Raw genomic sequence first — 26,309 nt, 5'->3', positions numbered from 1 at the left:
CTTTATGTTACAAAGAATATCCCTCACCAATGGTAAGAAAAACTGACCTGCTTATTCACCGAAAGGTTCAGATTTTGAGCAGCTTTATATTTCTCGTTTTAGACTTCCTGCTTTTTATTCAACAATAATTGGTCACGGCACCAATGTACCAAAAACATAGTCTGTTACTATCTTAATTTATTAATCAATATAGATTGCATTTCTCAGTATGTACCATACAGACTACAACTGGTCAGCCAGTTTAGAGGTCCCTAGACTAAGACATACTGTAGGCTTGAGAGCAAACCTTGAAAAGAAAGAAAGAATGACAGAAAGAAAAAGGAGATAGAGACAAAGAAAGACAATACTTGATTAAATAAAGACACGTTCACAGACACAGATGGTGGGGGCGGGCGAGCGGCCAAGCATGTTGTCATGGTAGCCAGTCGGCGTCCTCTCCGCTAAGTGTCTTCCCGATGTTCTCCTGGTTCCTGATGATGTCGAGGAGAATCTCCAGTGTGCTGACCATCGCCCCAGGGTGTCTGAGCCCTCCGCTGCCCCCTCCTCCGCTCTGCCTCTTCCCAAAACGCCCGATGGGCCTTACCCCACGCCCCACGTACCAGAATGGATCTATTTCTGGACCTGACAAAGACACAAGGGGTGAGTGGAAGCGTCAAGTTAAGGTTTTACACTGAACAAAAATATCAATGCAGCATGTAAAGTGTTGGTCCCATGTTTCATGAGCTGAAATAAAAGATCCCAGATATTTTCCATACCACAAAAAAAGCTTATTTCTCTCAAATGTTTTTCACTAATTTGTTTACATTCCTGTTAGTGAGCATTTCTCCTTTTTCCAAGATAATCCATCCACCATACAGGTGTGGCATATCAAGAAGCTGATTAAACAGCATGGTCATTACACAGGTGCAGCTTGTGCTGTGGACAATAAAAGGCCACTCTAAGATGTTCAATTTTGTCACACAACACAATGACACAGATGTCTCAGGTTTTTTGAGGGAGTGTGCAATTGGCATGCTGACTGCAGGAATGTCCAACAGAGCTGTTGCTAGAGAAGTTAATGTTAATTTCTCTACCATAAGCCACCTCCAATGTCATTTTAGAAAATGTGGCAGTACATCCAAACGGTCTCATAACCGCATACCAAGTTTAACCACGCCAGCCCAGGGCCTACACATCTGAGTATTTCTGTCTGTAATAAAGCCCTTTTGTGGGGAAAAAAATCATTCTGATTGGCTGGGCCTGGCTCCCCAGTGGGTGCCCCTATGAACCTCCCAGGCCCACCCGTGTGTGCACCCCTGCCCAGTCATTTGAAATCCATAGATTAGGGCCAAATGAATTTATTTCAATTGACTGATTTCCTTTTATGAACTATATTTTTGTTCAGTATATATACAGTTGTGGCCAAAAATATTGGCACCCTTACACATTATTCAAGTAACTCACAATGTTCCCTAAAAATAAGTTGAAATTGAACAAAGTATTTGGTCTCCACAATTCTTTATTTCGCTGTTAATATTACAGAACCTTTGTTTTTTATTCTGAACTTAATATATCCATTGAATTCAGAAAATAAACAGAAATGACATTGAAATAATTATTGACACCCTAGACTTAATATTTGGTAGCACAGCCTTTGGTCAAAATAACTGCACTCAAGTGCTTCCTATAGTCATTGATGAGCTTCCTGAACCTCTGTACTGGCAGTTTGGCCCACTCCTCTTGTGCAAACTTCTCCAGTTCTCTCAGATTTGAAGGGTGCCTTCTCCCAACTGCTGTTTTCAGGTCTTTCCACAAGTTTTCAATGGGATTTAGATCTGGACTCATTGCTGCCCACTTCAGAACAGTCCAGTGTTTTGTCTTGAACCATTTCTGGGTTCTTTTTGAAGTGTGTTTGGGGTCAATGTCCTGCCATCAATGTCCTGCCATGCACAGGTTCAAGGTACCCAGTGCCAGAGGCAGCAAAGCAAGCCCAAAACATAATTGAACCTCCTCCATGTTTGGCTGTAGGGAAGATGTTATTTTCTTTGAAAGCTCAATTTTGTTTTAGAGTTGCTTTAGACAATTCTATGGTTTTCTTTCTTTTGTCCATGCTCGTTGCGGCACACACAGTGACACACAACAGGAGAATGAGTCCTTTCCTCTATTCAAACTGGTTGAATAAGTGATTTTTATACTGCAGACACATTCAACTCACCACAGGTGAGTTCAATTCTAAAGGTAATGAGAATCACCTGATTGAAATTATTTCTAACTACTTCTAGAAGTTGTCGTCCGGGCCATTTTAGGATTTCTTTGTGGAATTTGCTAAGATTTAGTAAATTATTCCGTTTTTTTTGTTGTAGTTCAACTGCACACCGAAGACATACATTTGTGGATACCAAAGAATGTTTTAATTTCAACCGTTTTCTGGAAGAAATGGTGCATTATTTGAAAAAGGGTGCCAATAGTTTTGGCCACGACTGTACATATACAAGAATGTGCTCGCACTAACAGACAGACAGAGCCCCCCCCCCCCCTCCACAAAGTACACAGTTGTACCGTTATGCGTAAACAGTAGTCACACCTAATACCCATCATATTGCTGATTCATAACTAGTGATAATGCTCTAAAGGACCAGGTTATTGTTCATATCATGTTATTGTCCATACCAATACCATGAAATGTGGGATGAACATTGTGCATGAACAATACATGTTTTTGTTAGGCTATTGGTATGAACAATAACCTGGTATGAACAGCAATACCATTTCTTGTTAGGTTATAGAATAACCTGGTATGAACAATATCTTTACTTGGTATAAGGCTACTGGCATAAACAATAACCTGTTATGAACAATACCATTTAGGCTATTGGTGTGAACAATGACCTGTTATGAACAGTAACCTGGTATGAACAATACCATTTTAGGCTATTGGTGTGAACAATAACCTGGTATGAACAATATTATTTTAGGCTATTGGTGTGAACAATAACCTGGTATGAACAATAACCTGGTATGAACAATAGTATTTTAGGCTATTGGTATGAACAATAACCTGGTATGAACAATACCATTTTAGGCTATTGGTGTGAACAATAACCTGGTATGAACAATACCATTTTAGGCTATTGGTGTGAAAAATAACCTGGTATGAACAATAACTTGGTATGAACAATAACATTTTAAGCTATTGGTGTGAACAATAACCTGGTATGAACAATAACATTTTAAGCTATTGGTATGAACAATACCATTTTACGCTATTGGTATGAAAAATACAATTTTAAGCTATTGGTATGAACAATGCCATTTTAGGCTATTGGTATGAACAATACCATTTTAGGCTATTGGTATGAACAATACCATTTTAAGCTATTGGTATGAACAATACCATTTTAAGCTATTGGTATGAACAATACCATTTTAGGCTATTGGTATGAACAATACCATTTTAAGCTATTGGTATGAACAATACCATTTTAGGCTATTGGTATGAACAATAACCTGAAAGTGGATGTCACCTTTTCATTTAGGCAGTGGAGGTCCATTACTGGGTTTGGATGATCATTTTTAGGCAACACTAGTCTTCTATGAAGATTTTAGGATTTATAAGTCAAGTAAACTGTGAATGTTTCATTTATGAATACCATATCAATCATTAAAAAACATGTTCAAATCCATAACTAAGATGTTGAAAATCTAGATGATATTACAAATGAACAAAATGTTGTTGTTTTTTTTGCATAATTATAAATTATATCACATTAACAGTGGTGTGTTACATTCAAAAGTATTACATTTGTTAATTATGATTAAATGTTTTGATGGACAAATTCTACAACCCTTTTATTAACCACTTGTAATACGTTTGAAATTGAATTTTTAAAGTTTTTTTTATTATAACACAAAGAAATGTATACAAAATAATGTGTGAAATCCTATGTGTAATATCCAATGTGTCACCAATGTCACCTTTCAAAATCAAATCCAATTAAGACAAATCATTCACTTATTCGAAAATAAAACGTGTTTCAACTTACTTCTGTTGTCGACATTGTGAACGATGTGAAAGTCGTGCTCCACGGTGGTACTGTGAACGCAGGTGACCGTCGTGGAAAGCAGCAACAGAATCGTGAGCGCAGCCATCAGCCAGCGGGACCCCAGGACGCACTCTCTCACCATCACTCGGCACGCAGCTGTAGTCTCAGGTGTCATTGTGGATGGACGGCAAGGCACTGCACATGGTCCGTTGTGTTTTTAAAATGACATAAAGGTAAAGATAAATAATTAAACCCGACTTTAGACTTGTGTCAATGTAATCTTGCCATATACTTTGAATTAGCCTAGTTCTTGCGTAATTGCGCACCAATGTGTAATTTTAGAACATACATATACCAGCGAACGATCTACTCTAACACAAGGCTAACTAATAGCTCAATAAATACGTAATAATCCTAAATATATGTTCACTTTTTATACATAAAAGTGGAGAGCACACAACCAGTTTCAACTTACCGTAAACGTTGGTAGCTTGCTGAGGTGGGTCGGTGGAGAGTTTTCCTCGTGCCAGGTTATTCATTAGCGGAAATGGTGTGAGCGCGAATTTATATATTCCGGACTGCCCATCTTAAATGATGACTCAAGAACGTCTGTCAGATAGGATACTCCGGTTGATATCGTCAGCACCACCACTTCCTCCCCATCCCCTCCTTCTTGCAAATCCCCTTATCCTTTAAGAATGAAAATGTAATGTAATGGGGCGTTTGGGTTGCAGTTTTCCTGGTCCATGGCACGCCGCGGTGCACTCCATCAAGGAGTCAATGACATGTGGACAACATTAACTTAGTTAGTAGACTCCTGCTTTGGGGACCTTTACTTCGGGTACAAAACAGTGAACCAGAGCTGTGGAGGCGGGTATGCGTCAATCATTTTGATTAGTATCGACAAGTCCTACTGTTGTCATAGCACCAACCAGATAGTGGAAAACAGATCACTGAGTATCATGTTCATTGAATGAACTTGTATATGTCTAATAAAATTCACTCGTATTGTAATTCATTATAGGTTATTGAAATCTAGAACATTGGACAGTTACTTCAATGCAACATGGTACACGTTTATGTTGCCTACGTTCTTTAGTAATGTGCAATATTCACATGCATTAACAAATGGATGAAAACTCAAGTACAACACTTGAGTGATCAAATAGAGTGATATTCTTTTGCATGTGGGGTCAATGAGTTTGCACAGTTCATGTCCAAACATCCCTGACACAGCTAGGTCAGAGAGATGAGTCACAGGTGACAGTCCGGTTGAGGGGAAATTCAGAGTGAAATGTCAAAAAGGTGATAGCAGCTTTGGCGTGAGGCCCATGACTACACTTGTCTAAAAAAAATAGTGCTATCAAGAAACTTAAACTGTTCTTTGGCTGTCCCAATGCAGGTAGAGCCCTTTTTGTGTTCCATGTAGAACCCTTTCCATAGATGGTTTGACATGGAACCCAAAAGGGTTCTATCTGGAACCAAAAAAGTTATCCTATGGGGACAGCCAAATAACCCCTTTGGAAACCTTTTTTCTAAAGAGTTTAGGTCCAGTGAGAGGATATCTAAATACAGATGATATATACAGTGTACAATACCAGTCAAACGTTTGGACACACCTACTCATTCAAGGGTTTTTCATTCTTTTTTACTATTTTCTACATTGTAGAATAATAGTGAAGACATCTAAACTATGAAATAACACATATGGAATCATGTAGTTACCAAAAAAGAGTTAAACACATCAAAATAGATTTTAGATTCTTCAAAGTAGGCACACTTTGCATTGATGACAGTTTTGCACACTCTTGGCATTCTTTCAACCAGCTTCATGAGGAATGCTTTTTCAATAGTCTTGAAGGAGTTCCTACATATGCTGAGAATTTGTTGGCTGCTTTTCCTTCATTCTGTAGTCCAACTCATCCCAAACCATCTCAATTGGGTTGAGTTCGGGTGATTGTGGAGGCCAGGCCATCTAATGCAGCACTCCATCACTCTTCTTCTTGGTCAAATAGCCCTTACACAGTCTGGAGGTGTGTTTTGGGTCATTGTCCTGTTGAAAAACAGATAGTTCCACTAAGCGCAACCAGATGGGATGGCGTATTGCTGCCGAATGTTGTGGTAGCCATGCTGGTTAAGTGTGCCTTTAAATAAATCACAGACAGTGACACCAGCAAAGCACCCCACACCATTACACCTCCTCCTCCATGCTTCACGGTGGGAACCACACGCGGAGATCATCCGTTCTACTCTGGGTCTCACAACGACAGGCGGTTGGAACCAAAAAACTCAAATTTGGACTCATCAGACCAAAGGACAGATGTCTAATGTCCATTGCTCATGTTTCTTGGCCCAAGCAAGTCTATTCTTCTTATTGGTGTCCTTTAGTAGTGGTTTCTTTGCAGCAAAATCGAGCATGAAGGCCTGATTCACGCAGTCTCCTCTGAACAGTTGATGTTGAGATGTGTCTGTTACTTGAACTCTGTGAGGTGCAATCTGAGGTGCAGTTACAGTAATTGCCTATTTCTGAGGCTAGTAACTCTAATGAACTTACCCTCTGCAGCAGAGGTACCTCGGGTTCTTCCTTTCCTGTGGCGGTCCTCATGAGAGCCAGTTTCATCGTTGTTGATGGTTTTTGTGACTACACTTGAAGAAACGTTCAAAGTTCTTGAAATTGTCCATTTTGACTGACATTCATGTCTTAAAGTAATGATGGACTGTTGTTTCTCTTTGCTTATTTGAGCCGTTCTTGCCATAATATGGACTTGGTATTTTAGCAAATAGGGCTATCTTCTGTATACCACCACTACCTTGTCACCTTGTCACAACACAACTAATTGTCTCAAACGCATTAAGAAGGAAAGAAATTCCACAAACTAACTGTTAACATCTTTTAACACACCTGTTAATTAAATGCATTCCAGATGACTACCCCATGAAGCTGGTTGATGGAATATCAAGAGTGTGCAAAGCTGTCATCAAGGCAAAGGGTGGCTACTTTGAAGAATCTCAAATATAAAATATATTTTGATTTGTTAAACACTTTTTTGGTTACTACATGGTTCCATATGTGTTATTTTATAACTTTGATGTCTTCACTACTATTCTACAATGTAGAAAATAGTACAAATAAAGAAAAACCCTTGAATTAGTAGGTCAAGAAGCTGATTAAACAGCATCATCATTATACAGGTGCATCTTGTGCTTAGGACAATAAAAGGCCACTCTAAAATGTGCAGTTTTGTCACACAACACAATGTCACAGATCTCTCAAGTTTTTTGGGGGGGGAGGGGAGTGCAATTGGCATGCTGACTGCAGGAATGTCCACCAGAGCTGTTGCCATAGAATTTAATGTTCATTTCTCTACCATAAGCCACCTCCAACCTCGTTTTTGAGAATTTTGCACTACGTTCAACTGGCCTCACAACCGCAGACCACTTGTAACCACGATAGCCCAGGACCTCCACATCCGGCTTCTTCACCTGCGGGATCGTCTGAGACCAGACACCCTGAAGGAACTGTGGGTTTGCACAACCTAAGAATTTCTGCACAAACTGTCAGAAACCGTCTCAGGGAAGCTCATCTGTGTGCTTGTCGTCCTCATCAGGGTATTGACCTGACTGCCGTTCAGCGTCGTATCCGAATTCAGTGGGAAAATGCTCACCTTTGATGACCACTGGCACGCTGGAGAAGTGTGCTCTTCACGGATGAATCCCGGTTTCAACTTTACCGGGTGGATGGCAGATGTCGTGTATGGCGTTGTGTGGGTGAACGGTTTGCTGATGTCAACATTGTGAACAGAGAGCCCCATGGTGGCGGTGGGGTTATGGTATGGGCAGACATAAGCTAAGGCCAATAAACACAATTGCATTTTATCGATGGCAATTTGAATGCACAGCAATACCGTGACGAGATCCTGAGGCCCATTGTTTTGACATTCATCCGTCGCCACCACCTCATGTTTCAGCATGATAATGCACGGCCCCATGTCACAAGGATCTGTACACAATTCCCTGAAGCTAAAAATGTCCCAATTCTACCATGGCCTGCGTGCTCACCAGACTTATCACCCATTGAGCATGTTTAGGATGCTCTGGGTTGATGTGTACGACAGCACGTTCCAGTTCCTGACAATATCCAGCAACTTCGCACAGCCATTGAAGAGGAGTGGGACAACATTCCACAGGCTACAATAAACAGCCTGAACAACTTCATAAAAAAATATATATATTATTTAACGAGGCAAGTCAGTTATGAACAAATTCTTATTTACAATGACGGCATACTCCGGCCAAACCCTCCTCTAGACCGGAAAATGCTGGGCCAATTGTGCGCCGCCCTATGGGACTCCCGATGACGGCCGGTTGTGATACAGCCCGGGACCGAACCAGGGTCTGTAGTGATGCCTCTAGCACTGAGATGCAGTGCCTTAGAGCACTGTGCCACCGCTGTGCCACTCGGGGGCTAAAGGAGATGTGTCCTATTTATGCGAAGGAGATGTGTCACGCTGCATGAGGGGGTCACACCAGATACTGACTGGTTTTCTGATCCACGCCTCTACCTTTTTTTTAAGGTATCTGTGACCAAAAGATGCATATCTTTATTCCCAGTCATGTGAAATCCATAGATTAGGGCCAATTGAATTGATTTAAATTGACTGATCCTTATAGGAACTGTAACTCTGTAAAATCTTTGAAATTGTTGCGTGTCGCTTTTCAATTTTTGTTCAGTGTAAAAAAAAGACACTGCTGGCACCCCTTAATCAAATCTTATTGGTGCAATTTGTAAGAAACAAATCTGCAAACAAAAAAACGGCCAATAAAACTGTCACAATTCATAAGCACATCAATTGAGAGAGTGGCATTATTCATAATTCCATCCTCTTCATTCAAAAGTCTTGGTGGATATTGTAGTACGTCATTGGCCTGTTTAGTATGGGTGAGGCACGGTTCACTTGGGGGGATGCAGTTTGGTTCTCCTCCATAGATTAGGACAGCCATTATTGCCCTGTTGAAGAGGATCAGATGCCGTGATGTAAGTAAGAGTTCACCCAACAAGAGAGGATGGCTGTGCTAATGACTAAATTACTGCCCGAGGGTGTATATAATCATGACTCGGATGTGCCGCCGGAGACCAAATTGAGGCTTAATGCTTGAAGATGCATATTGCATATTATTGATTTATGGCGAGGAGCTCTCATTTTCAACAGAACAAATATTAGACACTTCCACCAGATGCTCAACCCCTATCAGATTTTTCCCAATATTCAAGCTTCTGGGCTAAAAGTATTTGAGGTGTGTCCAGTATATTCTCACCATACCATTTTAAACTGTATTGAACTGCTGCAAATTATTCATATTTCTTTGCTCTTCCAAAATATGAGGCCATCATTTTACTAATAAAATAGGACTTATCTATTATGTCAGAACCAAGGAGCAGCAGAATACCGCTTTACATCCACAAATATCACACACACAAATAGCTCAAAGAACATATGCACATGCGTGACCTGCGTTCCGTATCGACCCCGTTCTGGATCCGGTCCACCAGTTGAGTACGGAGGATATACAGTATGTTGTGCCCCTTAAAATGTGTGTGCTTAGCATGAGAAACATGAGCTTAGATGGATCTTCAGGTTGATCCCTGATAATCTAACACTACTGCCTTTCTCTACCACTCTGGGCTAAAGACGTCATAGGCCTCTCTCAACGTTTGGAAAAATCCTCCAAATCCTGCCTCAACGAGTCTTACCACACAAACACTCACTGCGTATTAATTAAGTCAGAATGTCACACAGCAGTCTCATTAACCCATGCTGTGTGTCTGACAACACTATAGGAGAGGCTACAGCTGTGGAAGGATAGCGAAAACGCACCGTGTGAAATCCAAGGCCACGTTCCAAATGGCACCCTATTCCCTTTATAGGGATCTGGTCAAAAGTAGTGCACTTTATAGGGAATAGGGTGCCATTTGGGACACACAGCCGAGACTCTTGGCCCAGCAGTGTCATCTTGACTGAAATGACCATGAACATACTATTGGCTCCCTCCATCTACATTTGTGTGTGTGTGGTGAGAAAGAGGAGAGCGATGCAAATCCAGGATAACACTCAGATTATCATTTTCGAGATCCCTGATCAGAACGTCCACTCTGAGAAATCATCTAAGGTATAGATTGTACTGATCTTTGGACTAGGACAAATCCTCACATATCCACAGTACTGCACATTAGGAATGTGATTAAAAGAAATCAGCTAAAATGCAATTCCACGTAATTCCAGCATTTATAATTATTTCATGATAGATCATACATTGACTATAAGACGTATGTTCTGCTCACATACAGAGAAATCTGCTTTCTACTGGTGTTGAATTACTTTCTACTGGTGTTGAATTTCACTATTACGGTGTTAGGCAGGCTGTCTTAACATGGACACCCTTCACTATAGGAATTTCTTAGTTGACTGAGGAAACCTTGCTTGCAGGATGATTAAGTGTCGGTGGACTAAGACTCAAGGTCTAAATCATTTCCGTTTATGCCATGGTGTTTTTGTTATTGAGACTGACCATAAATCGTGGCCTACACAAAGAGTGGGCAGAGGTCCACCATTGATCTTCTCTGGTTTCCCCAGTCTAGAACGGCAGCTTTCCTTATAGCTAGTTCCAATGGCCAAGTATTTGCTGCTAACTGATGGTGTTTGTTTCGTGGGGGTGCTGGTGTATCAGATTCAACAGGATATTATAAAGTATGGAAACACTATCAGTATATGGTCTGATGGGATTGAAAGCATAAGAAACTGCTACTTGCTTGAAAGTCATGCTGTTAAGGCTGGGATTCAATCCGATCAGCGGTAGATCCGCTTAAAAGCGCAGTGGACATTTAAAGGTAATTTCCAATTGAGCCAATATTTGCAGCGTTTACCATGAATAACCTTGGGTAGTGTAATTTTCTTATTTGAATGATGAAAATAATGTTGGAAATGACATCAGTTTGAACAGGTACAGAGAAGGTGCCTGTGTTGAACAACGATTACACATTGATGTTCCACTTGGCTGAGGCAGAGAACAGAGTAGCAGGGAGTTTATCACGCCTGTAAAAACAACACGATCTGACCAAATACATTTTTCTCACCTTTACATCAGTGGCCCAGTGGAAAAGGCATCAATCAGCCTGGGGATTGTGGTTTCAAGTCCCACCTGGGTTGATTCGATTCTGCTTGTTTTTCAATGAGTATACCATTAATCAATGGCAAATTACTGTTGAGTACTTTGGTTCCAACTCCCAATTTATAATTGCACAGATCCCTATCTCCATCAGATCCCTATCCCCATCAGATCACTATCCCCATCAGATCCCTATCCCCACCAGATCACTATCCCCATCAGATCCCTATCCCCACCAGATCACTATCCCCATCAGATCCCTATCCCCATCAGATCACTATCTCCATCAGATCCCTATCCCCATCAGATCCCTATCCCCACCAGATCACTATCCCCATCCCCATCAGATCCCTATCCCCATCAGATCACTATCCCCATCAGATCCCTATCCCCATCAGATCACTATCCCCGGCAATGCCGTAACATTGCTTGCTCACTCCAATTGAAATGCATGTGGCTAGCTTTCATTACTGTCAATAGTGATTTCCAAATTGCCTAAGTGGCCCAGAGGATCACAATAATAAGGGAAATGTTTTACTATCAAATAGGTACTAGAGAACCCACATTGGAAGCCCTTTTCCAGATCATGACTACAATACCACCCCCTGTACTTCAACAAAATACACATTCGTACATTGTATTTTCTAAGCAAATGAAGCACATGTCAAACTGCCGTAAATCAAAACTTTAATATCCTAAATAAAAAAACACATGTTCATAGTATTCCAACGACTCAAAATGATTTAGACCATCGGTGTCGTGTGCGAGTCAGGACTGTGGGATGTAGGCAGAGGTGTCCTCCAGGCCTGAGCAGTCGTTGTCCAGGTACTCAAGGATCACGTCGCCCCCGTTGTAGAGGGGCGAGTCTGGGTGAGCCAGCATGGAGAGAAGAGTGTCGTCCATCTTGAGAGCTTCGCCCGTCTGGGGGTGGCACAGCCGCAGTTTCTACACGTCAACAACAACGCCACGGGGGGAGGACAAAGTCGTTTTTTAGTAAGAGGTATCTCAGAGACAGACCAACAGGAAAATTTGCCATGCGCAGTCGATCACCTGCTGGGTGTCGACAAATGGTGTCGATTCAACATGTAGAATAGAATGGAAACAAACAGAAAATGGCGGCCGATGTTCTGTGGTCAGTGGCGATAGGATGGATAGCCATTGGGCACTGCCAATGTCCGTGTTGGTATGTTTCGTCTCTAATATTTGCATAATGACAATGGTAGAATAGGTTCTTCTGCTTGGAGACAGCTCGTGATAGTTTTCGGTTACCTTTGTTAATACATTGTTCTAAGATGTTTCAAAAAGAGAGGTTTCTAAAAATGTGTTTGATGATAGCGGTACAATAGGTTGATTGGAACCTGCTGCTCGAGGCTGTTTTCTGTTACCTTAGCCGTTAGTACGTTGTTGTTGTTCTTGAGGCTGGCCAGTGAGGCGGCGTAGTCCACTACTTTCCCCACACTCCACTTGGAACAGAAAAACATAGGCAGGCTGGAGTCTTTGCCCTCTCTGGGAAGGAAGACATTGAAATAGGTCCTCTCTGTCTGGAAAGCAAAGTTAGAGATGTAGACTTGTATATAAAATAAAATGCAAAAGCACATAAAAGACACTGACTCTTTATAGAATGATGACAAGTAGATGCTGTTTACAGCAGGGTTCCTAACCTTTTCACCATGCCCCCCCCCCATTTTTACTATCACTCCCTTTTTATTGTTTATTGACATAGCCTATATTAAACCAGCTTGAATGTTTAATTAGGGCCCTAAGAAAAATGTGGGAAGTCCATTTCCCTCAATTCCACGTAGTTTAACAAGACTCATGGCATCTTTTGGATAGGCTATTTAATCATAATAATAGATAAGGAAAATGCATCCCGCTACCAAATATGTTTTATAGGCCAATGTTTTCAACTTAATTATACACATATTTCTCTTCTACAGAAAGTGAATAGATCAATTGATAGTCACATTGTATAAGATTACTTCCAAGCAAGTTTCTTTGACTCCTCAACTTCAAAAAGGTCATAGCTCAGCTTCTGAATATCAGAGACAAACCAAAGATATTCCCATCAGAGGTGACTCTTCCTCGGGTGTAAACCTTCCTTGACTCGAGGGGGGAATATTTGTTTATTATTTGCGATTGTTTAAAAAAACGATGCATAAATCTGCCATGCTTTAGGCTAGATACAAGCGGTAAAATGCCAGCGGGAGAGTCGACTGCTGGGAATATCTTTGGTTTGTCTCTATGATATTCAGCAGAGGTACGACCTTCAAAAGATGAGGAGTCAAAGAAATTAGAGGGTGTAATTTAGAGGGTGTAATTTCTTTGACTCCTCAACTTTAAAAGGCCATAACTCAGGGTCTGAATATCATAAAGACAAACCAAAGATATTCCCATCAGAGATAACTCTTCCTCTGGCATTCTACCGCTAGGCTAAAGCATCGCAGAGACTTATGCATTGTTTTAGATTGGTTTAAACAATTGCAAACAAATATATATATATATATATATATATATATACACTACCGGTCAAAAGTTCTAGAACACCTACTCCTTCAAGGCTTTTGCTTTATTTTGACTGTTTTCTACATTGTAGAATAATAGTAAAGATATCAAAACTATGCAGTAACCAAAAAGGTGTTTATGAGATTCTTCAAATAGCCACCCCTTGCCTTGACAGCTTTGCATTCTCTTGGCATTCTCCAAACCAGCTTCACCTGGAATGCTTTTCCAACAATCTTTAAGGAGTTCCCACATATGCTGAGCACTTGTTGACTGCTTTTCCTTCACTCTGCGGTCCGACTCATCCCAAACCATCTCAATTTGGTTGAGGTCGGAGTATTATGGAGGCCAGGTCATCTGATGCAGCACTCCACCACTCTCCTTCTTGGTAAAATAGCCCTTACACAGCCTGGAGGTATGTTGGGTTATTGTCCTGTTGAAAAACAAATTAAAGTCCCACTAAGCCCAAACCAGTTGGAGTGGCATATCGCTGCAGAATGCTGCGGTAGCCATGCTGGTTAAGTGTGCCTCAAATTCTAAATAAATCACAGTGTCACCAGCAAAGCACCCCCACACCAACTCCGTGCTTTACGGTGGGAAATACACGTGGAGATCATCCGTTCACCCACACCGCATCTCACAAAGACATGACGGTTAGAGCCAAAAATCTCTAATTTGGACTCCAGAACAAAGGACAAATTTCCACCGGTCTAATGTCCATTGCTCGTGTTTCTTGGCGCAAGCAAGTCTCTTCTTCTTATTGGTGTCCTTTAGTAGTGGTTTCTTTGCAGCAATCAACCATGAAGGCCTGATTCACACAGTCTCCTCTGAACAGTTGATGTTGAGATGTGTCTGTTACTTGAACTCTGAAGCATTTACTTGGGCTGCATTTTCTGAGGCTGGTAACTTATGAACCTATCCGCTGCAGCAGAGGTAACTCTGGGTCTTCCTTTCCTGTGGTTGTCCTCATGAGAGCCTTCATCATAGCACTTGATGGTTTTTGAGACTGCACTTGAAGAAACTTTCAAGGTTCTTGAAATGTTCCGTATTGACTGACCTTAATGTCTTAAAGTAATGGGCTATCGTTTCTCTTTGCTTATTTGAGCTGCTCTTTCCATAATATGGACTTGGTCTTTTACCAAATGGGGCTATCTTCTGTATACCCCCGACCTTGTCACAACACAACTGATTGGCTCAAAAGCATTAAGGAAAGAAATTCCACAAATTTACTTAACTCGTTAATTGAAATGCATTCCAGGTTACTACCTCATGAAGCTGGTTGAAAATGCAAAGAGTGTGCAAAGCTGTCATCAAGTCAAAGGGTGGCTATTTGAAAGATCTCAAATATATTCAACAATGTAGAAAACAGTAAAAAATAAAGAGAAACCCTTGAATGAGTAGGTGTGTTTAAACTGTTCTAAAACTTTTGACCGGTAGTATATATTTGTTCTTAACTGACTTGCCTAGTTAAAAAAAACCAGCATAAATTAGGTTATTACTTCTTGACCCAACATAGTATGTGGCATTATATATATATATATATCACAGCCCCACTTTAATAATACCATCACAGTTCAAGTCTACACACCACACTCTCTGTGTCTGAATCTCAAATTACACCCTATTCCCTAAATAGTGCACTACTTTTGAACAGAGCCCAGTGGGCCCTGGTTGAAAGTAGCCCACTAGGGAATAGGTTGGAAGCAATCACTCTGCATCTCGCTCTCCATCGCTCTGGTAGTACCTGTGGCAGTCCGTTGTCTCCCTCAGCATGAAGCTTTAGTTTCATCAAAGTCACCTTGGCTGCTGTTGCAGCGTTCTTTACTCCCTTGCGACCTTTCCTCGGAGGCAAAGCCTTCTTGGACTCTGTTCAGTCAAGAGGGTAGAACCCAACATTTTGGTGAACACTGCCCTCATGTGGACAGGCTAAAGAATAGCAGGGATAAGCATATCCTGTATGGCCATGGATGTCATACAATTTATTTTGAAAAGACTCCCAAATGGCACCCTATTCCCTATATAGTTCACTACTTTTGACCACAGCCCTGTGGAAATAGGTAATAGGGTACCATTTGGGATATAACTCCAATGGACCCAGTAAAAGCATTTTTGGGGGGTTTGTGATGAAAAGTTGCGACTGTGACTAACCTACTATCTTCTGCACGAGCGCTTGTGTGGCAGCCATGCGAGGCTTGGGCGTTTCCAGTTTATCACACTTGTGGTCATCTTGGTGACGATGGCTGGAGAATAAAGAAAATAGGGGTATGAGAGGAGCTTTTAACACACCCATCATCTGTCTTTCCACTGCAGGCGGTCCACGGCTAGATCTCAAAGATATATATTTTCTTACATTACATTTTTTTAAAGGAATATTTCGAACAACAGATTAAACCAATTTTGGCCAAGGGATCCATGAAATAAGTTTAGAGGGTGTAATATAATACAATGTAATATTATTAGTCTAAAATGTATGTAATTAATCCTGGGAAACATGGTCTTGGGAGGCTCACTGGGATATTGGTATCTACAGCGCTCCACCAATTATCCATTTGTCAAATTATAATACTTCTTGTATTCCCAGAAAATGTAAAAAAAATCAACTACATACATGCACTGTAATTTAAAATGTGCGTCAGCATGCTTCCGTTCGGGTAAGTCCACGTTGAGACCCTGTAGCCAGTATACACTTCCTCAAAATAGAATGAATCTGCAGTGCCTTTAGAAAGTATTCACCCATTGACTTTTCACCCACATTTTTGTTGTGTTACAATACCCCCAGTCACTACAAATAACTCAGTTTCCGGAGAGGAAGGAAACTGCTCAGGGATTTCACCATGATGCTAATGATGACTAAAACAGTTACGGAGTTTAATGGCTGTGATGGGAGGATACAAGGTTGTGGATCCATCCTCAGTTTTCACTCCACAATTACTAACCTAAATGACAGTGAAAAAAGGGACAGCTTTACAGAATAAAAATATTCCAAAACATGCATCCTGTTTGCAAGAAAGTAAAACTAAAGTAAAACTGCAAAAAAATGTGGCAAAGAAATTAACTTTATGCCCTAAAACATCACTGAGTACCATTCTTCATATTTCTAAGCATGGCGGTGGCTGCATCTTGTTATGGGTATGCTTGTCACCATCAAGGACTAGGAAGTTTAAGGATAAAAACAAAATGAATAGAGCTAAGCACAGGCAAAATCCTAGAGGAAAAACTGGTTCAGTCTGCTTTCCAACAGACATTGGGAGAACAAATGTACCTTTCAGCAGGACAATAACCAAAAACACAAGGCCAAATATTCAATGGAGTTACTTACCAAGATGACATTGAATGTTCCCGACTGGCCTAATTACAGGTTTGACTTAAATCAACTTGAAAATCTATGGTAAGACTTGAAAATGGCAATTGAGACATGATCAACAACCAACTTCACAGAGCTTGAAGAATCTTTTAAAGAATAATGAGCATTTTTGTCAAATCCAGGTGTGTACAGCTCTTAAAGACTTACCAGAAAGACTATCAGCTGTAATCACTGCGAAAGGAGATTCAATGTATTGACTCAGGGGTGTGAATACTTATGTATATAAATATTTCTATATTCCATATTCAATAAATATACAAAAATATCTAAAAACATGTTTTCACATTGTCATTATGAGGTTTTGTGTGTAGATGGGTGAGAAAAAAAAGCAATTGAATCCATTTTGAATTCAGGCTGTAACAATAAAATATGGAATAAGTAAAGGGGTATGAATACTTTCTAAACGCACTGTATGATCACTCAAGAAATCTGTCATTAACAGACATTTTTGCCAAGGAGATTTTAGTCGCGTAATTTCACATCTACCTAAAATGTTTGGTGCATGTGCATGTCTCGTTGAATGACAACACTTCATTGAAGAATCCCTATTGTTGACCAATCACCTACAAAGGGGCTAGGACTTGAGCTTGCCTCAATACATTTTTTTGTGCACACGAACAGGCGAAGGTCACAAAATGTCATCATAATATACACGGTATATACAAAAGTATGTGGACACCCCATCAAATGAGTGGATTTGGCAATTTTTTTTATTTAATCTTTATTTAAGTAGGCAAGTCAGTTAAGAACACATTCTTATTTACAATGAAGGCCTAGGAACAGTGGGTTAACTGCCTTTTTCAGGGGCAGAACGACAGATTTTTACCTTGTCAGCTCGATCTAGCAACCTTTTGGTTACTGGCCCAACGCTCTAACCACACAGCCCAACGCTCTAACCACACAGACGATGTCTTCCCTGTAACACACTGTGTTGAGATTGCCTGCAATGACAACAAGCTCAGTCCGATGATGCTGACACACACCGCCCCAGACCATGACGGACCCTCCACCTCCAAATCGGTCCTGCTCCAGAGTACAGGTCTCGGTGAAATGCTCATTCCTTCGATGATAAACACAAATCCGACCATCACTCCTGGTGAGACAAAACCGTGGCTCGTCAGTGAAGAGCACTTTTTGCCAGTCATGTCTGGTCCAGTGATGGTGGGTTTGTGCCCATATGCGACGTTGTTGCCGGTGAGGTCTGGTGAGGACCTTACAACAGACCTACAAGCCCTCAGTCCAGCCTCTCTCAGCCTATTGCGGACAGTGTGAGCACTTATGGAGGGATTGTGCGTTCCTGGTGTAACTTGGGCAGTTGTTGCTGCCATCCTGTACCTGTCCCACAGGTGTGATGTTCAGATGTACCGATCATGTGCAGGTGTTGTTACACGTGGTCTGCCACCGCGAGGACGATCAGCTGTCCGTCCTGTCTTCCTGTAGAGCTGTCCTAGGCGTCTCACAGTACGGACATTGCAATTTATTGCCCTGGCCACATCTGCAGTCCTCATGCCTCCTTGCAGCATGCCAAAGGCACGTTCACGCAGATGAGCAGGGATCTTTCTTTTGGTGTTTTTCAGAGTCAGTAGAAAGGCCTCCTTAGTGTCCTACGTTTTCATAACTGTGACCTTAATTGTCTACCATCTGTAAGCTGTTAGTGCCTTAACGACCGTTCCACAGGTGCATGTTCATTAATTGTTTATGGGAAACAAGCATGGGAAACAGTGTTTAAACCTTTTACAATGACGATCTTTGAAGTCATTTGGATTTTTACGAATTATCTTTGAAAAGGCAGGGTCCTGAAAAAGAGACGTTTCTTTTTTTGCCGACTTTAGATGATTCTGTGCTTCCAACTTCATGGCAACAGTTTGAGGAAGGCCCTTTCCTGTTTGACATGACAATGCCCCCATGCACAAAGCGAGGTCCATACAGAAATGGTTTGTCAAGATCGGTGTGAAAGAACATGACTGGCCTGTACAGAGCCCTGACCTCAACCCCATCGAACATCTTTGTGATGAATTGGAACGGCAACTGCGAGCCAGGCCTAATCACCCAACATCAGTGCCTGACCTCACTAATGCCCTTGCATCCAACATCTAGTGGAAAGCCTTCTCAGAAGAGTGGAGGCTGTTATAGCAGCAAAGGGGCCCCAACTCCATATTAATGCGCATGATTTTGGAATGAGATGTTCTACGAGCAGGTGTCCACATACTTTGATAATGTAGTGTGTGCACAATCTATTCCGAACTGTTTTGGGTGGGATGTATTGCTGTCTCTACCTTCTTGCCGTTTGTGCTATTGTCTGTGCCCAATAATGTTTGTACCATGTTTTGTGCTGCTACCATGTTGTGTTGCTACCATGTTGTTGTCATGTGTTGCTGCCTTGCTATGTTGTCATCTTAGGTCTCTCTTTATGTAGTGTCGTGATGTGTGTTTTGTCCTATATTTCTAATTTAAAAAATGTCATCCCAGCCCCCGTCCCCACAGGAGGCCTTTTGCCAGGCCGTCATTGTAAATAATAATTTGTTCTTAACTGACTTGCCTTGTTAAATAAAGGTTAAATGAAAAATAAATAAATGGGAAGCATGCGGACGCCTTGAGCTACATCCATTTTTTCGTATGGAATATCATGATATACACATTGATTTGAAAAGAATATAGCTTATAAATGCCCCATGAGCTTAGTTCAACTGTTGTACCCAATCAGAACCCAAAATATAAGCTTGTTCCACTAAATATTTCAAAAAGAACACTGTATAGCCTCAAAACATTGTTAAAACTAAAATTGAGATATAATGGACGGTCGGTCCTCGTAGCTATAGCTCGTTCTATGAATTTGAGTGGTTACATTTCTCCAGGCCCACCCATCAGGTTTTTACAAACTTAAAACTGTCTTTCAGGGCTTGAGACACGGTTTGTCCAGCAATGCACTGGCAAAGTCATAGCAATAACATACAAAGAGTTGTATTATCTCATTCGAGGTGGTCCCTGATAAATTTGCTGTCACAAAAGATGTCCCGGACCCAAAAAGTTTGAGAACCCATCTACTCCTCAACCAACACATCACCTAACACTAGTTTCAGTAGATCTGGACCCGTATTCACAAAGTGTCTCAGAATAGGAGTGCTGATTTAGGATCACCCCTGTCCATCCATTGTGAAAAGGCAAAACTGATCGTAGATCAGCACTCCTTCTGAGAAACTTTTTTAATATTGTCCCTGTTCTTGTTGGAGAGACCAGGGCAGACAACGGAAAGAAACATGACACTTACGCCAAACAGAAATGTTTCTGACAGTGTGGACAAATGACTGGCAACAGTTCTTTCCCTTTGCAGTCTTCAAATGTGCATGGGTATCTCGTACAGCCACCAGATATCTGGACTTCTTTTTTAACGTCCACCTGAGAAAAACATTTTCAATCATGACTGGATTCAAAATCATGAGAAAACTAGTTTGCCATTAAATCTCAACGCTGAATATGCGTCCCATTTGGCCCCCTATTCCCTATATAGGGCATTACTTTTGGGTCAAAATAGCAGGCTCTGGTCTAAAGTAGGAATTAGGATGCCGTTTGGGACGCAGGCAGAGTTTCTTACCACAGGACAAGCGTGCAAATCTCGACTTCTGTGTTCAAGGCTGGAAGGAAAGTAAAAAGACTTGTCTAGTAGTCAATCACAAAAACATGTTTTTCTTTTTTATATCACATTCAAACCCAAGAGCCATGGTGAGTGAATTTAGTTAAACACATATACACAAGTCAGGCCGTCATATTTATCGCCTGGATAAATAAAAGGTTAAACAACAACAAAAATCTGATCTTACCAGAAAACACCCCTGCAGGCATCACAAATAAATGGTAGAAAATCTGGAGGAGAAATTGGGATAGAAAGTAGTAAAATGCATTGACAACTTCAACATAATGCCAAAATCAAAGGCTAGCAGCAGTGATAGCAAAACGATGGTGGATAATTGAAGATGTCCCACCCAGACAGTTTAATACTAAAACATGTTTCAGTATGCACCAATGCATTAGCAGCTGGGTCTGGTCTGCTTATTTCGCTGTAACGTTATAAGAACCAGAAGAAAATAGGGAGTGGGATGTCACCTCTTCCTTCTCTGGTGATAGGATTGGCAAGCCACTGCTAACTGGCTAGCTCCTGCTAACTGCCGATCTAGCCACTGCTAGTTCTAGCTGCCCTTGCTGACTCATTGTGGATTCCAAAGAGACTAACAAAGCGTTTGCGTTTCTAGCTACTTCTAGAGAGAAATAAGAGCTCAATTAAATTGGCTACACTTACAAATTGACTAAGTGTTATTAACTAGCTAGCTAGCAGCTAACTGTTGTCAACAGCTAACAAGTTAGCCAGCCTTACAGTGATTAGCATAGCCATGTAGCTAGCTAACCAATTAGCAAGTTGGCAAAACAAACGGTAGCTACAAAAACACAACATTTAACGTGAAGCAACATAGTTCATTCTTTCGATCACATAATTCTAGTAAAAATGTTTTTTAATGAAAACCTGTCTGATGGCAGGACTTTATGTTACAATGTTTCCCAATGTCTAGTTCAGCCATGATTCTTCTTGCGTCAACTTTTCAACTTTGGCCACAGATGTAACAATGAGACAGATATTTCACCGGATGTAAAAATGTGAAGCACTCACTACCAAATATGGTGGTGGTCGGCAGTGGGAGAAGATGGATTTTTGCCGAAATTCTGCTAATTTTCTCATCGATTAAACATTTGATCTCAATGCAGTTTTCTGTTTTCAAAACTATAAATATGTTACGAACAGAGTGGCAACGTTTTGTAGAATTCACCCTTTGTCAAAGTTTTTGTTGTTGTTTTGGAGTGCAAGGGCGAATTATTGCACACGCGCACTTCACAGAGTAGGCGTTCTCTAACGGAGATGCGCAAATATATGCTAGAACTCGCCAATCGGCTCTCGCTAGTTCGTGTTTGGTTCTGTCCAACTCCTTGCTTGTTCTGCCGACTATGACTATAACGGGCGGTGGTCTATCTTATGTTACTTATAAAAATCTTTGCTCTGACCATGCAACGGACTCACGTGACTAAACATAAACCAATCTCTGTCCATGATAAATTGATACGTTGTACTAACTAGTAATGATACATTTATGAGTGATACATTGTAAAAAAGGCCTACATTGTAGGTGAATTATTCCACTGTAAATGTTTTGTTTTTTAAATGATTATTGTGTTGATTATCTTGACATTAAATAATTAGATACATTTCCTTAAGCCTATCCTTTATATGCAATATTTTCTCATAGGGGCCTAGTTATTTATCTCTGTAAAATTCACGTTTTTTCATAATAGCTAGGGCCTAGGCCATTGTGTCATTCATTATAAAAGCCAATTGTTATTTTCCACGGCCAGCCACAGGTGTCACATTTCAAGAATCGTCATTCAGGTGTGTGGGACTGGCTAGCTGTTTTTGAATTGAAGCCGTCGTACCTGAATTGCAACCTGCACCTGGCGCGACTTTCTCCAGAGAAGTCTAACGAGCGACATTTGAAAAGTAACTAACTGAATACAAAAAAAAGGCCAAAATGAGCAAAATTTCTAAATTGTTCAAGGGAAGCTCAAGTTCGAGCTCTTCTAGCCACTATCCAAGCTCTTCGAAGTCGAAACATGGCCATCGGTCTCGGACAGGACCTACCCCGCAGGAGGCCATTCACAAACTTCGAGAAACAGAGGCGATGCTGGCGAAAAAACAGGACTTCTTGGAAAATAAAATTGAACAAGAAATTATGATAGCAAAGAAGAATGGCCTCAAGAATAAACGTGGTATGTATTGTGAAATTGTCACGTTTGCATGATTTGGTTGGTCCGTGTTGAACCACCTGAACCTAAATAATCTGTATCGATAGGATCCCGTCTTTTCTGGTGAAGTATTTTGTTCATTGTCAATACAGGGAAGTCCTACAAACAGACAATAGTTGTGTCAATGCTGCTTGCAGCCCAATCTTCAATCGGTTACTTTTATTTAATGACTCCTATCTAGTTCATACTAATTTGTGTCCTTATTTACCCCTTCTGCCATTGCTTTTTTTTCTTAACTACTAAAGATGCAAACGGTACTTCCATGTGCTATTTAATCATCATCGTAACCATATTTTTGTACCACCAGCGGCCCTCCAGGCACTGAAGAGGAAGAAGCGCTTTGAGCAGCAACTCACCCAGATTGACGGGACCCTCTCCACCATCGAGTTCCAAAGGGAGGCATTGGAGAATGCCAACACCAACACTGAGGTCCTGAAGACCATGGGCTACGCTGCCAAGGCCATCAAGGGGGTCCACCAGAACATGTGAGTTAACAAGGGTAATAACCATTAAACACCAGGTATGCACCGCAAATGGCACCCTATTCCCTATAGTGCACAACGTTGGTCCTTGGTAGCTATCAAACACTGTCCTTTCTCAATATTTACTTTATTGCCAGTTATATGCTCCTAATTCTATTTAAACTGGAGTTGAATGTTATATCAGGCAAAAAAAAGAGGATCATGTCTAACTAGACCTACTACTATTATACTGTTCCTAAATCTTCTCTCTTTTCCTCCCAGGGATCTGGATAAAATTGACTCTCTGATGCAGGACATCACTGAGTCACAGGAAGTGGCCCAGGAGATCTGTGACGCTATCTCCCGACCTTTCGGAGATGCATTTGATGAGGTAACCTATTTACTGCTCACCATTTCTCAAAGAAAGACATCTTAATTCATCCTCTTAGCCTATTCACTGTGGCCAGTGGAGGATTAATTTATTTAGCTGCTTGATAGGCTACTCAGGTTTTGTGACTTCCTGATTGCCAAACATGTACAATACTGCATGCATCTCAATGGCTCCCATTCGGATTATCCTGCAGGATGAGCTGTTAGCGGAGCTGGCAGAGTTGGAGCTGGAGGAGAGCATGACGAACATGGGCAGAGTGCCCAGTGTGCCCACTGCCAAGCTGCCCACCTCCAAGCTGCCCTCAACTCGACCCAGCCAGCGCACTCGTAAGTACAGGACAAGGGTAGTTGAAGTGTATGCTAGTTTTTATAATACAGTCGGCGTTAAACCGACTCCGGGTAACAGTTTTGAACTCCTGTTTTACAGCGTCCAAGAAGAAGGCAGAGGATGATGATGACATGCAGATGCTGGCAGCCTGGGCAGTGTAACTAACACACACCAGACTCTAAATGTACAAATGTTAATTTGAATGTTTTTATCTTTTTATTCTAATCAGTTTCTTAGGGAAAAGCCAATGATCTCTATTTTGTTGGATTGTTTTTATGTGTGTTGTACAATTATGGAAGTGAAGAATTGGAATGTGTGCTCTGGCTAGGTGATTTTATTACTGCTACATTACACAATTTTCTGTCAATGAAGGATACAGTTGCTAGTGAAAGTCTACACACCTCTCTTTAAATTTAGCTGCCTTCAAATGAAAGGGATAGTTTGCCTATTTTAAAACGGTGCCAGGGAAACTAAACCAAAGCAAGGATTGCTGTTGTACTTTGTCCATAGACCGCTTACTGAGTAAGGAAACCAATAACATTTTTGCATTTGTTGCACAAATCCCATTTAAGTCATGGTACTGATATTAAATATGTTCATATCTATACTGAACTTAAATTCTGACAATCCCGCAGGTGAAGAAGCCAGATGTGGCGGTTCTGGGCTGGTGTGGTTACTTGTGGTTGTGAGGCCAGTTGGACCTACTGCCAAATTCTCTAAAATTATGTTGGAAGTGGCTTAGGGTAGAGAAATGAACATTAAATTCTCTGGCAGCAGCTCTGGTGGGGCTTTCCTGCAGTCAGCATGCCAATTGCACACTCCCTCAACTTGAGATGTCTGTTGCATTATGTTGTGACAACTGCACATTTGAGTGGCTTTTTATTGTCCCCAGCACAAGGTGAACCAGTGTAATGATCATGCTGTTTAATCAGCTTCTTGATATGCCACACCTGTCAGGTGCATGGATTAGCTTTGCAAAGGAAAAATGCTCACTAACAGGGATGTGCACAAAATGTAAGTTTTTTTTTTTTTGTGCATCTGGAACATTTCTGGTATCTTTTTATTTCAGCTCAAGAAACATGGTACCAACACTTTACATGTTGCATTTTATATTATTGTTCAGTGTATAAGTGACTGATTCACAATCAATTGTAGATGCTTTTGTATGATTTGTTCATGGTATGTAAAAAAATGCTAATATCGGTACTATGACTTGAATAGGTTTTGTGCCACAAATGCTAAAATGTTCACATTTGGTAACAGTGCCAAGGAAATAAAGCAAATGCAAGGATTGCTCTCATACCTGTTCCATAGACTGCTTAGCCTTACAGGGTAAGGAAACCAATGTGTCATTTGGGTGAACTATCCCTTTAAATCTAAAAAGGGAATCAACTGGACATTTTTTTTCCTAACAATCTACACAACCAACTCCACATTTTCAAAAGTGAAATGTCTTAATTGTTTCAGTATTGTGGTAGACGCATCATGTTATGAGAATGCTTGTTACCGGCAGCCTGGGAAGTTTGGCAAGATCAAAAGAAATATGAAAGGAGATAAAAGTTAGAGGAAACCCTGCCATGGGCTTCTGAATTCCTAACCCTGGGATCGTTTTATTTTTCAGCGGGAAAATTTCACAAATCTTGATGCCAAAGACGGACCGTAATGGCCTTCCTATAGGCGTTAAGTGTTCCTGAATGGTCCAGTCTTAGACTGAGTTAAATCTGCTTGAAAATCAGTCAAGGTTTGAATATTGCTCTCCATCAATGACTCCCAACCAAATTTACTGAGCTTGAGTAATTTTGACAAAAACAATGGATAAATGTTGTTCTAAGATAAATTTCAGCTGTGAATCATTATACATAAGATTATACACTTGTGTGAAGACATACACAATCAACACATTTTTAAAATTTCTATAATTGTGGAGTAGGTTGTGAACATCTACTTTTATCCTAATGTTGTATTTAATTTGAAGGCAGCAAAACGTGTAGACTTTCAATAGGCACTGTACTGTATGTCCCTTATCAGTAGGCTACTTCACTTTGTAAAAGGTGCTGGGTTTGAAAAACATAAGTGTTAGTGAATTAAAGAATATGAGTGAAGCACTATGCTATGAATATTACTTTTAGAGTTGGAGTTTTACAGAAATATCATTTTTGTAAATATGAAGGATGTTGAAGATTTTAACAAAATAAAATTACTCCGTTTTTTGTTGTAATTTTCAGGAAGTTGTATTT

At 40.8% G+C, this 26,309-nt stretch overlaps 3 protein-coding genes across 5 annotated transcripts; 1 reads left to right on the top strand and 2 right to left on the bottom strand.

The window, feature by feature from the left end:
* Positions 1-146: 146 nt before the first annotated feature.
* Positions 147-4,656, bottom strand: prlh2 (prolactin releasing hormone 2). The gene is made up of 3 exons (XM_021563002.3): positions 4,498-4,656; positions 4,023-4,217; positions 147-621 (listed from the first exon to the last, which is right to left on the bottom strand). Exons 1-3 carry the CDS (start codon positions 4,559-4,561, stop codon positions 413-415), a joined length of 468 nt encoding a protein of 155 aa, XP_021418677.2. The 5' UTR covers positions 4,562-4,656; the 3' UTR covers positions 147-412.
* Positions 4,657-11,856: 7,200 nt separating this feature from the next.
* On the bottom strand, positions 11,857-21,689 carry zfand1 (zinc finger, AN1-type domain 1). 2 transcript variants are annotated; one of them, XM_021562995.3, is made up of 8 exons: positions 21,566-21,689; positions 20,868-20,910; positions 20,642-20,681; positions 20,318-20,445; positions 15,834-15,925; positions 15,430-15,551; positions 12,572-12,727; positions 11,857-12,131 (listed from the first exon to the last, which is right to left on the bottom strand). In XM_021562995.3, exons 1-8 carry the CDS (start codon positions 21,618-21,620, stop codon positions 11,955-11,957), a joined length of 813 nt encoding a protein of 270 aa, XP_021418670.1. In that variant the 5' UTR covers positions 21,621-21,689; the 3' UTR covers positions 11,857-11,954. The 2 variants fall into 2 exon arrangements, with proteins under 2 accessions (XP_021418670.1, XP_036800148.1); XM_036944253.2 differs by having other exon boundaries at positions 21,593-21,664.
* Positions 21,690-21,996: 307 nt separating this feature from the next.
* On the top strand, positions 21,997-26,296 carry chmp4c (charged multivesicular body protein 4C). 2 transcript variants are annotated; one of them, XM_090199848.1, is made up of 6 exons: positions 22,465-22,857; positions 23,201-23,378; positions 23,637-23,745; positions 23,939-24,071; positions 24,172-24,256; positions 24,708-26,296. In XM_090199848.1, the coding sequence occupies exons 1-5, from the start codon at positions 22,620-22,622 to the stop codon at positions 24,231-24,233; spliced, it is 720 nt and encodes a 239-aa protein (XP_090055974.1). In that variant the 5' UTR covers positions 22,465-22,619; the 3' UTR covers positions 24,234-24,256; positions 24,708-26,296. The 2 variants fall into 2 exon arrangements, with proteins under 2 accessions (XP_021418669.1, XP_090055974.1); XM_021562994.3 differs by having other exon boundaries at positions 21,997-22,857; positions 24,172-26,296.
* Positions 26,297-26,309: the final 13 nt, after the last annotated feature.

The sequence above is a fragment of the Oncorhynchus mykiss genome, chromosome 15 (assembly GCF_057628025.1).
Source record: "Oncorhynchus mykiss isolate SJ-2025 chromosome 15, ASM5762802v1, whole genome shotgun sequence".
Lineage (NCBI taxonomy): Eukaryota > Metazoa > Chordata > Actinopteri > Salmoniformes > Salmonidae > Oncorhynchus > Oncorhynchus mykiss.
This window is presented reverse-complemented; position numbering and strand designations above follow the sequence as displayed.

Bases quoted from the DNA above. Each gene is read 5' to 3' on its own strand.
- prlh2 (XM_021563002.3), bottom strand. From the start codon at position 4,561: ATGAATAACCTGGCACGAGGAAAACTCTCCACCGACCCACCTCAGCAA. The intron at 4,218-4,497 runs GTAAGTTGAAAC...GACCATGTGCAG, and splicing joins GCAAGCTACCAACGTTTACG to TGCCTTGCCGTCCATCCACA. The intron at 622-4,022 runs GTAAGTTGAAAC...TGTCTTTGTCAG, and splicing joins TCACAATGTCGACAACAGAA to GTCCAGAAATAGATCCATTC.
- zfand1 (XM_021562995.3), bottom strand. From the start codon at position 21,620: ATGGCTGAACTAGACATTGGGAAACATTGTAACATAAAGTCCTGCCAT. The intron at 20,682-20,867 runs GTAAGATCAGAT...CTTTCCTTCCAG, and splicing joins GCCTGCAGGGGTGTTTTCTG to CCTTGAACACAGAAGTCGAG. The intron at 12,728-15,429 runs GTACTACCAGAG...TTTGCTTTCCAG, and splicing joins GAGACAACGGACTGCCACAG to ACAGAGAGGACCTATTTCAA.
- chmp4c (XM_021562994.3), top strand. From the start codon at position 22,620: ATGAGCAAAATTTCTAAATTGTTCAAGGGAAGCTCAAGTTCGAGCTCT. The intron at 22,858-23,200 runs GTATGTATTGTG...TTGTACCACCAG, and splicing joins TGGCCTCAAGAATAAACGTG to CGGCCCTCCAGGCACTGAAG. The intron at 23,746-23,938 runs GTAACCTATTTA...ATTATCCTGCAG, and splicing joins TCGGAGATGCATTTGATGAG to GATGAGCTGTTAGCGGAGCT.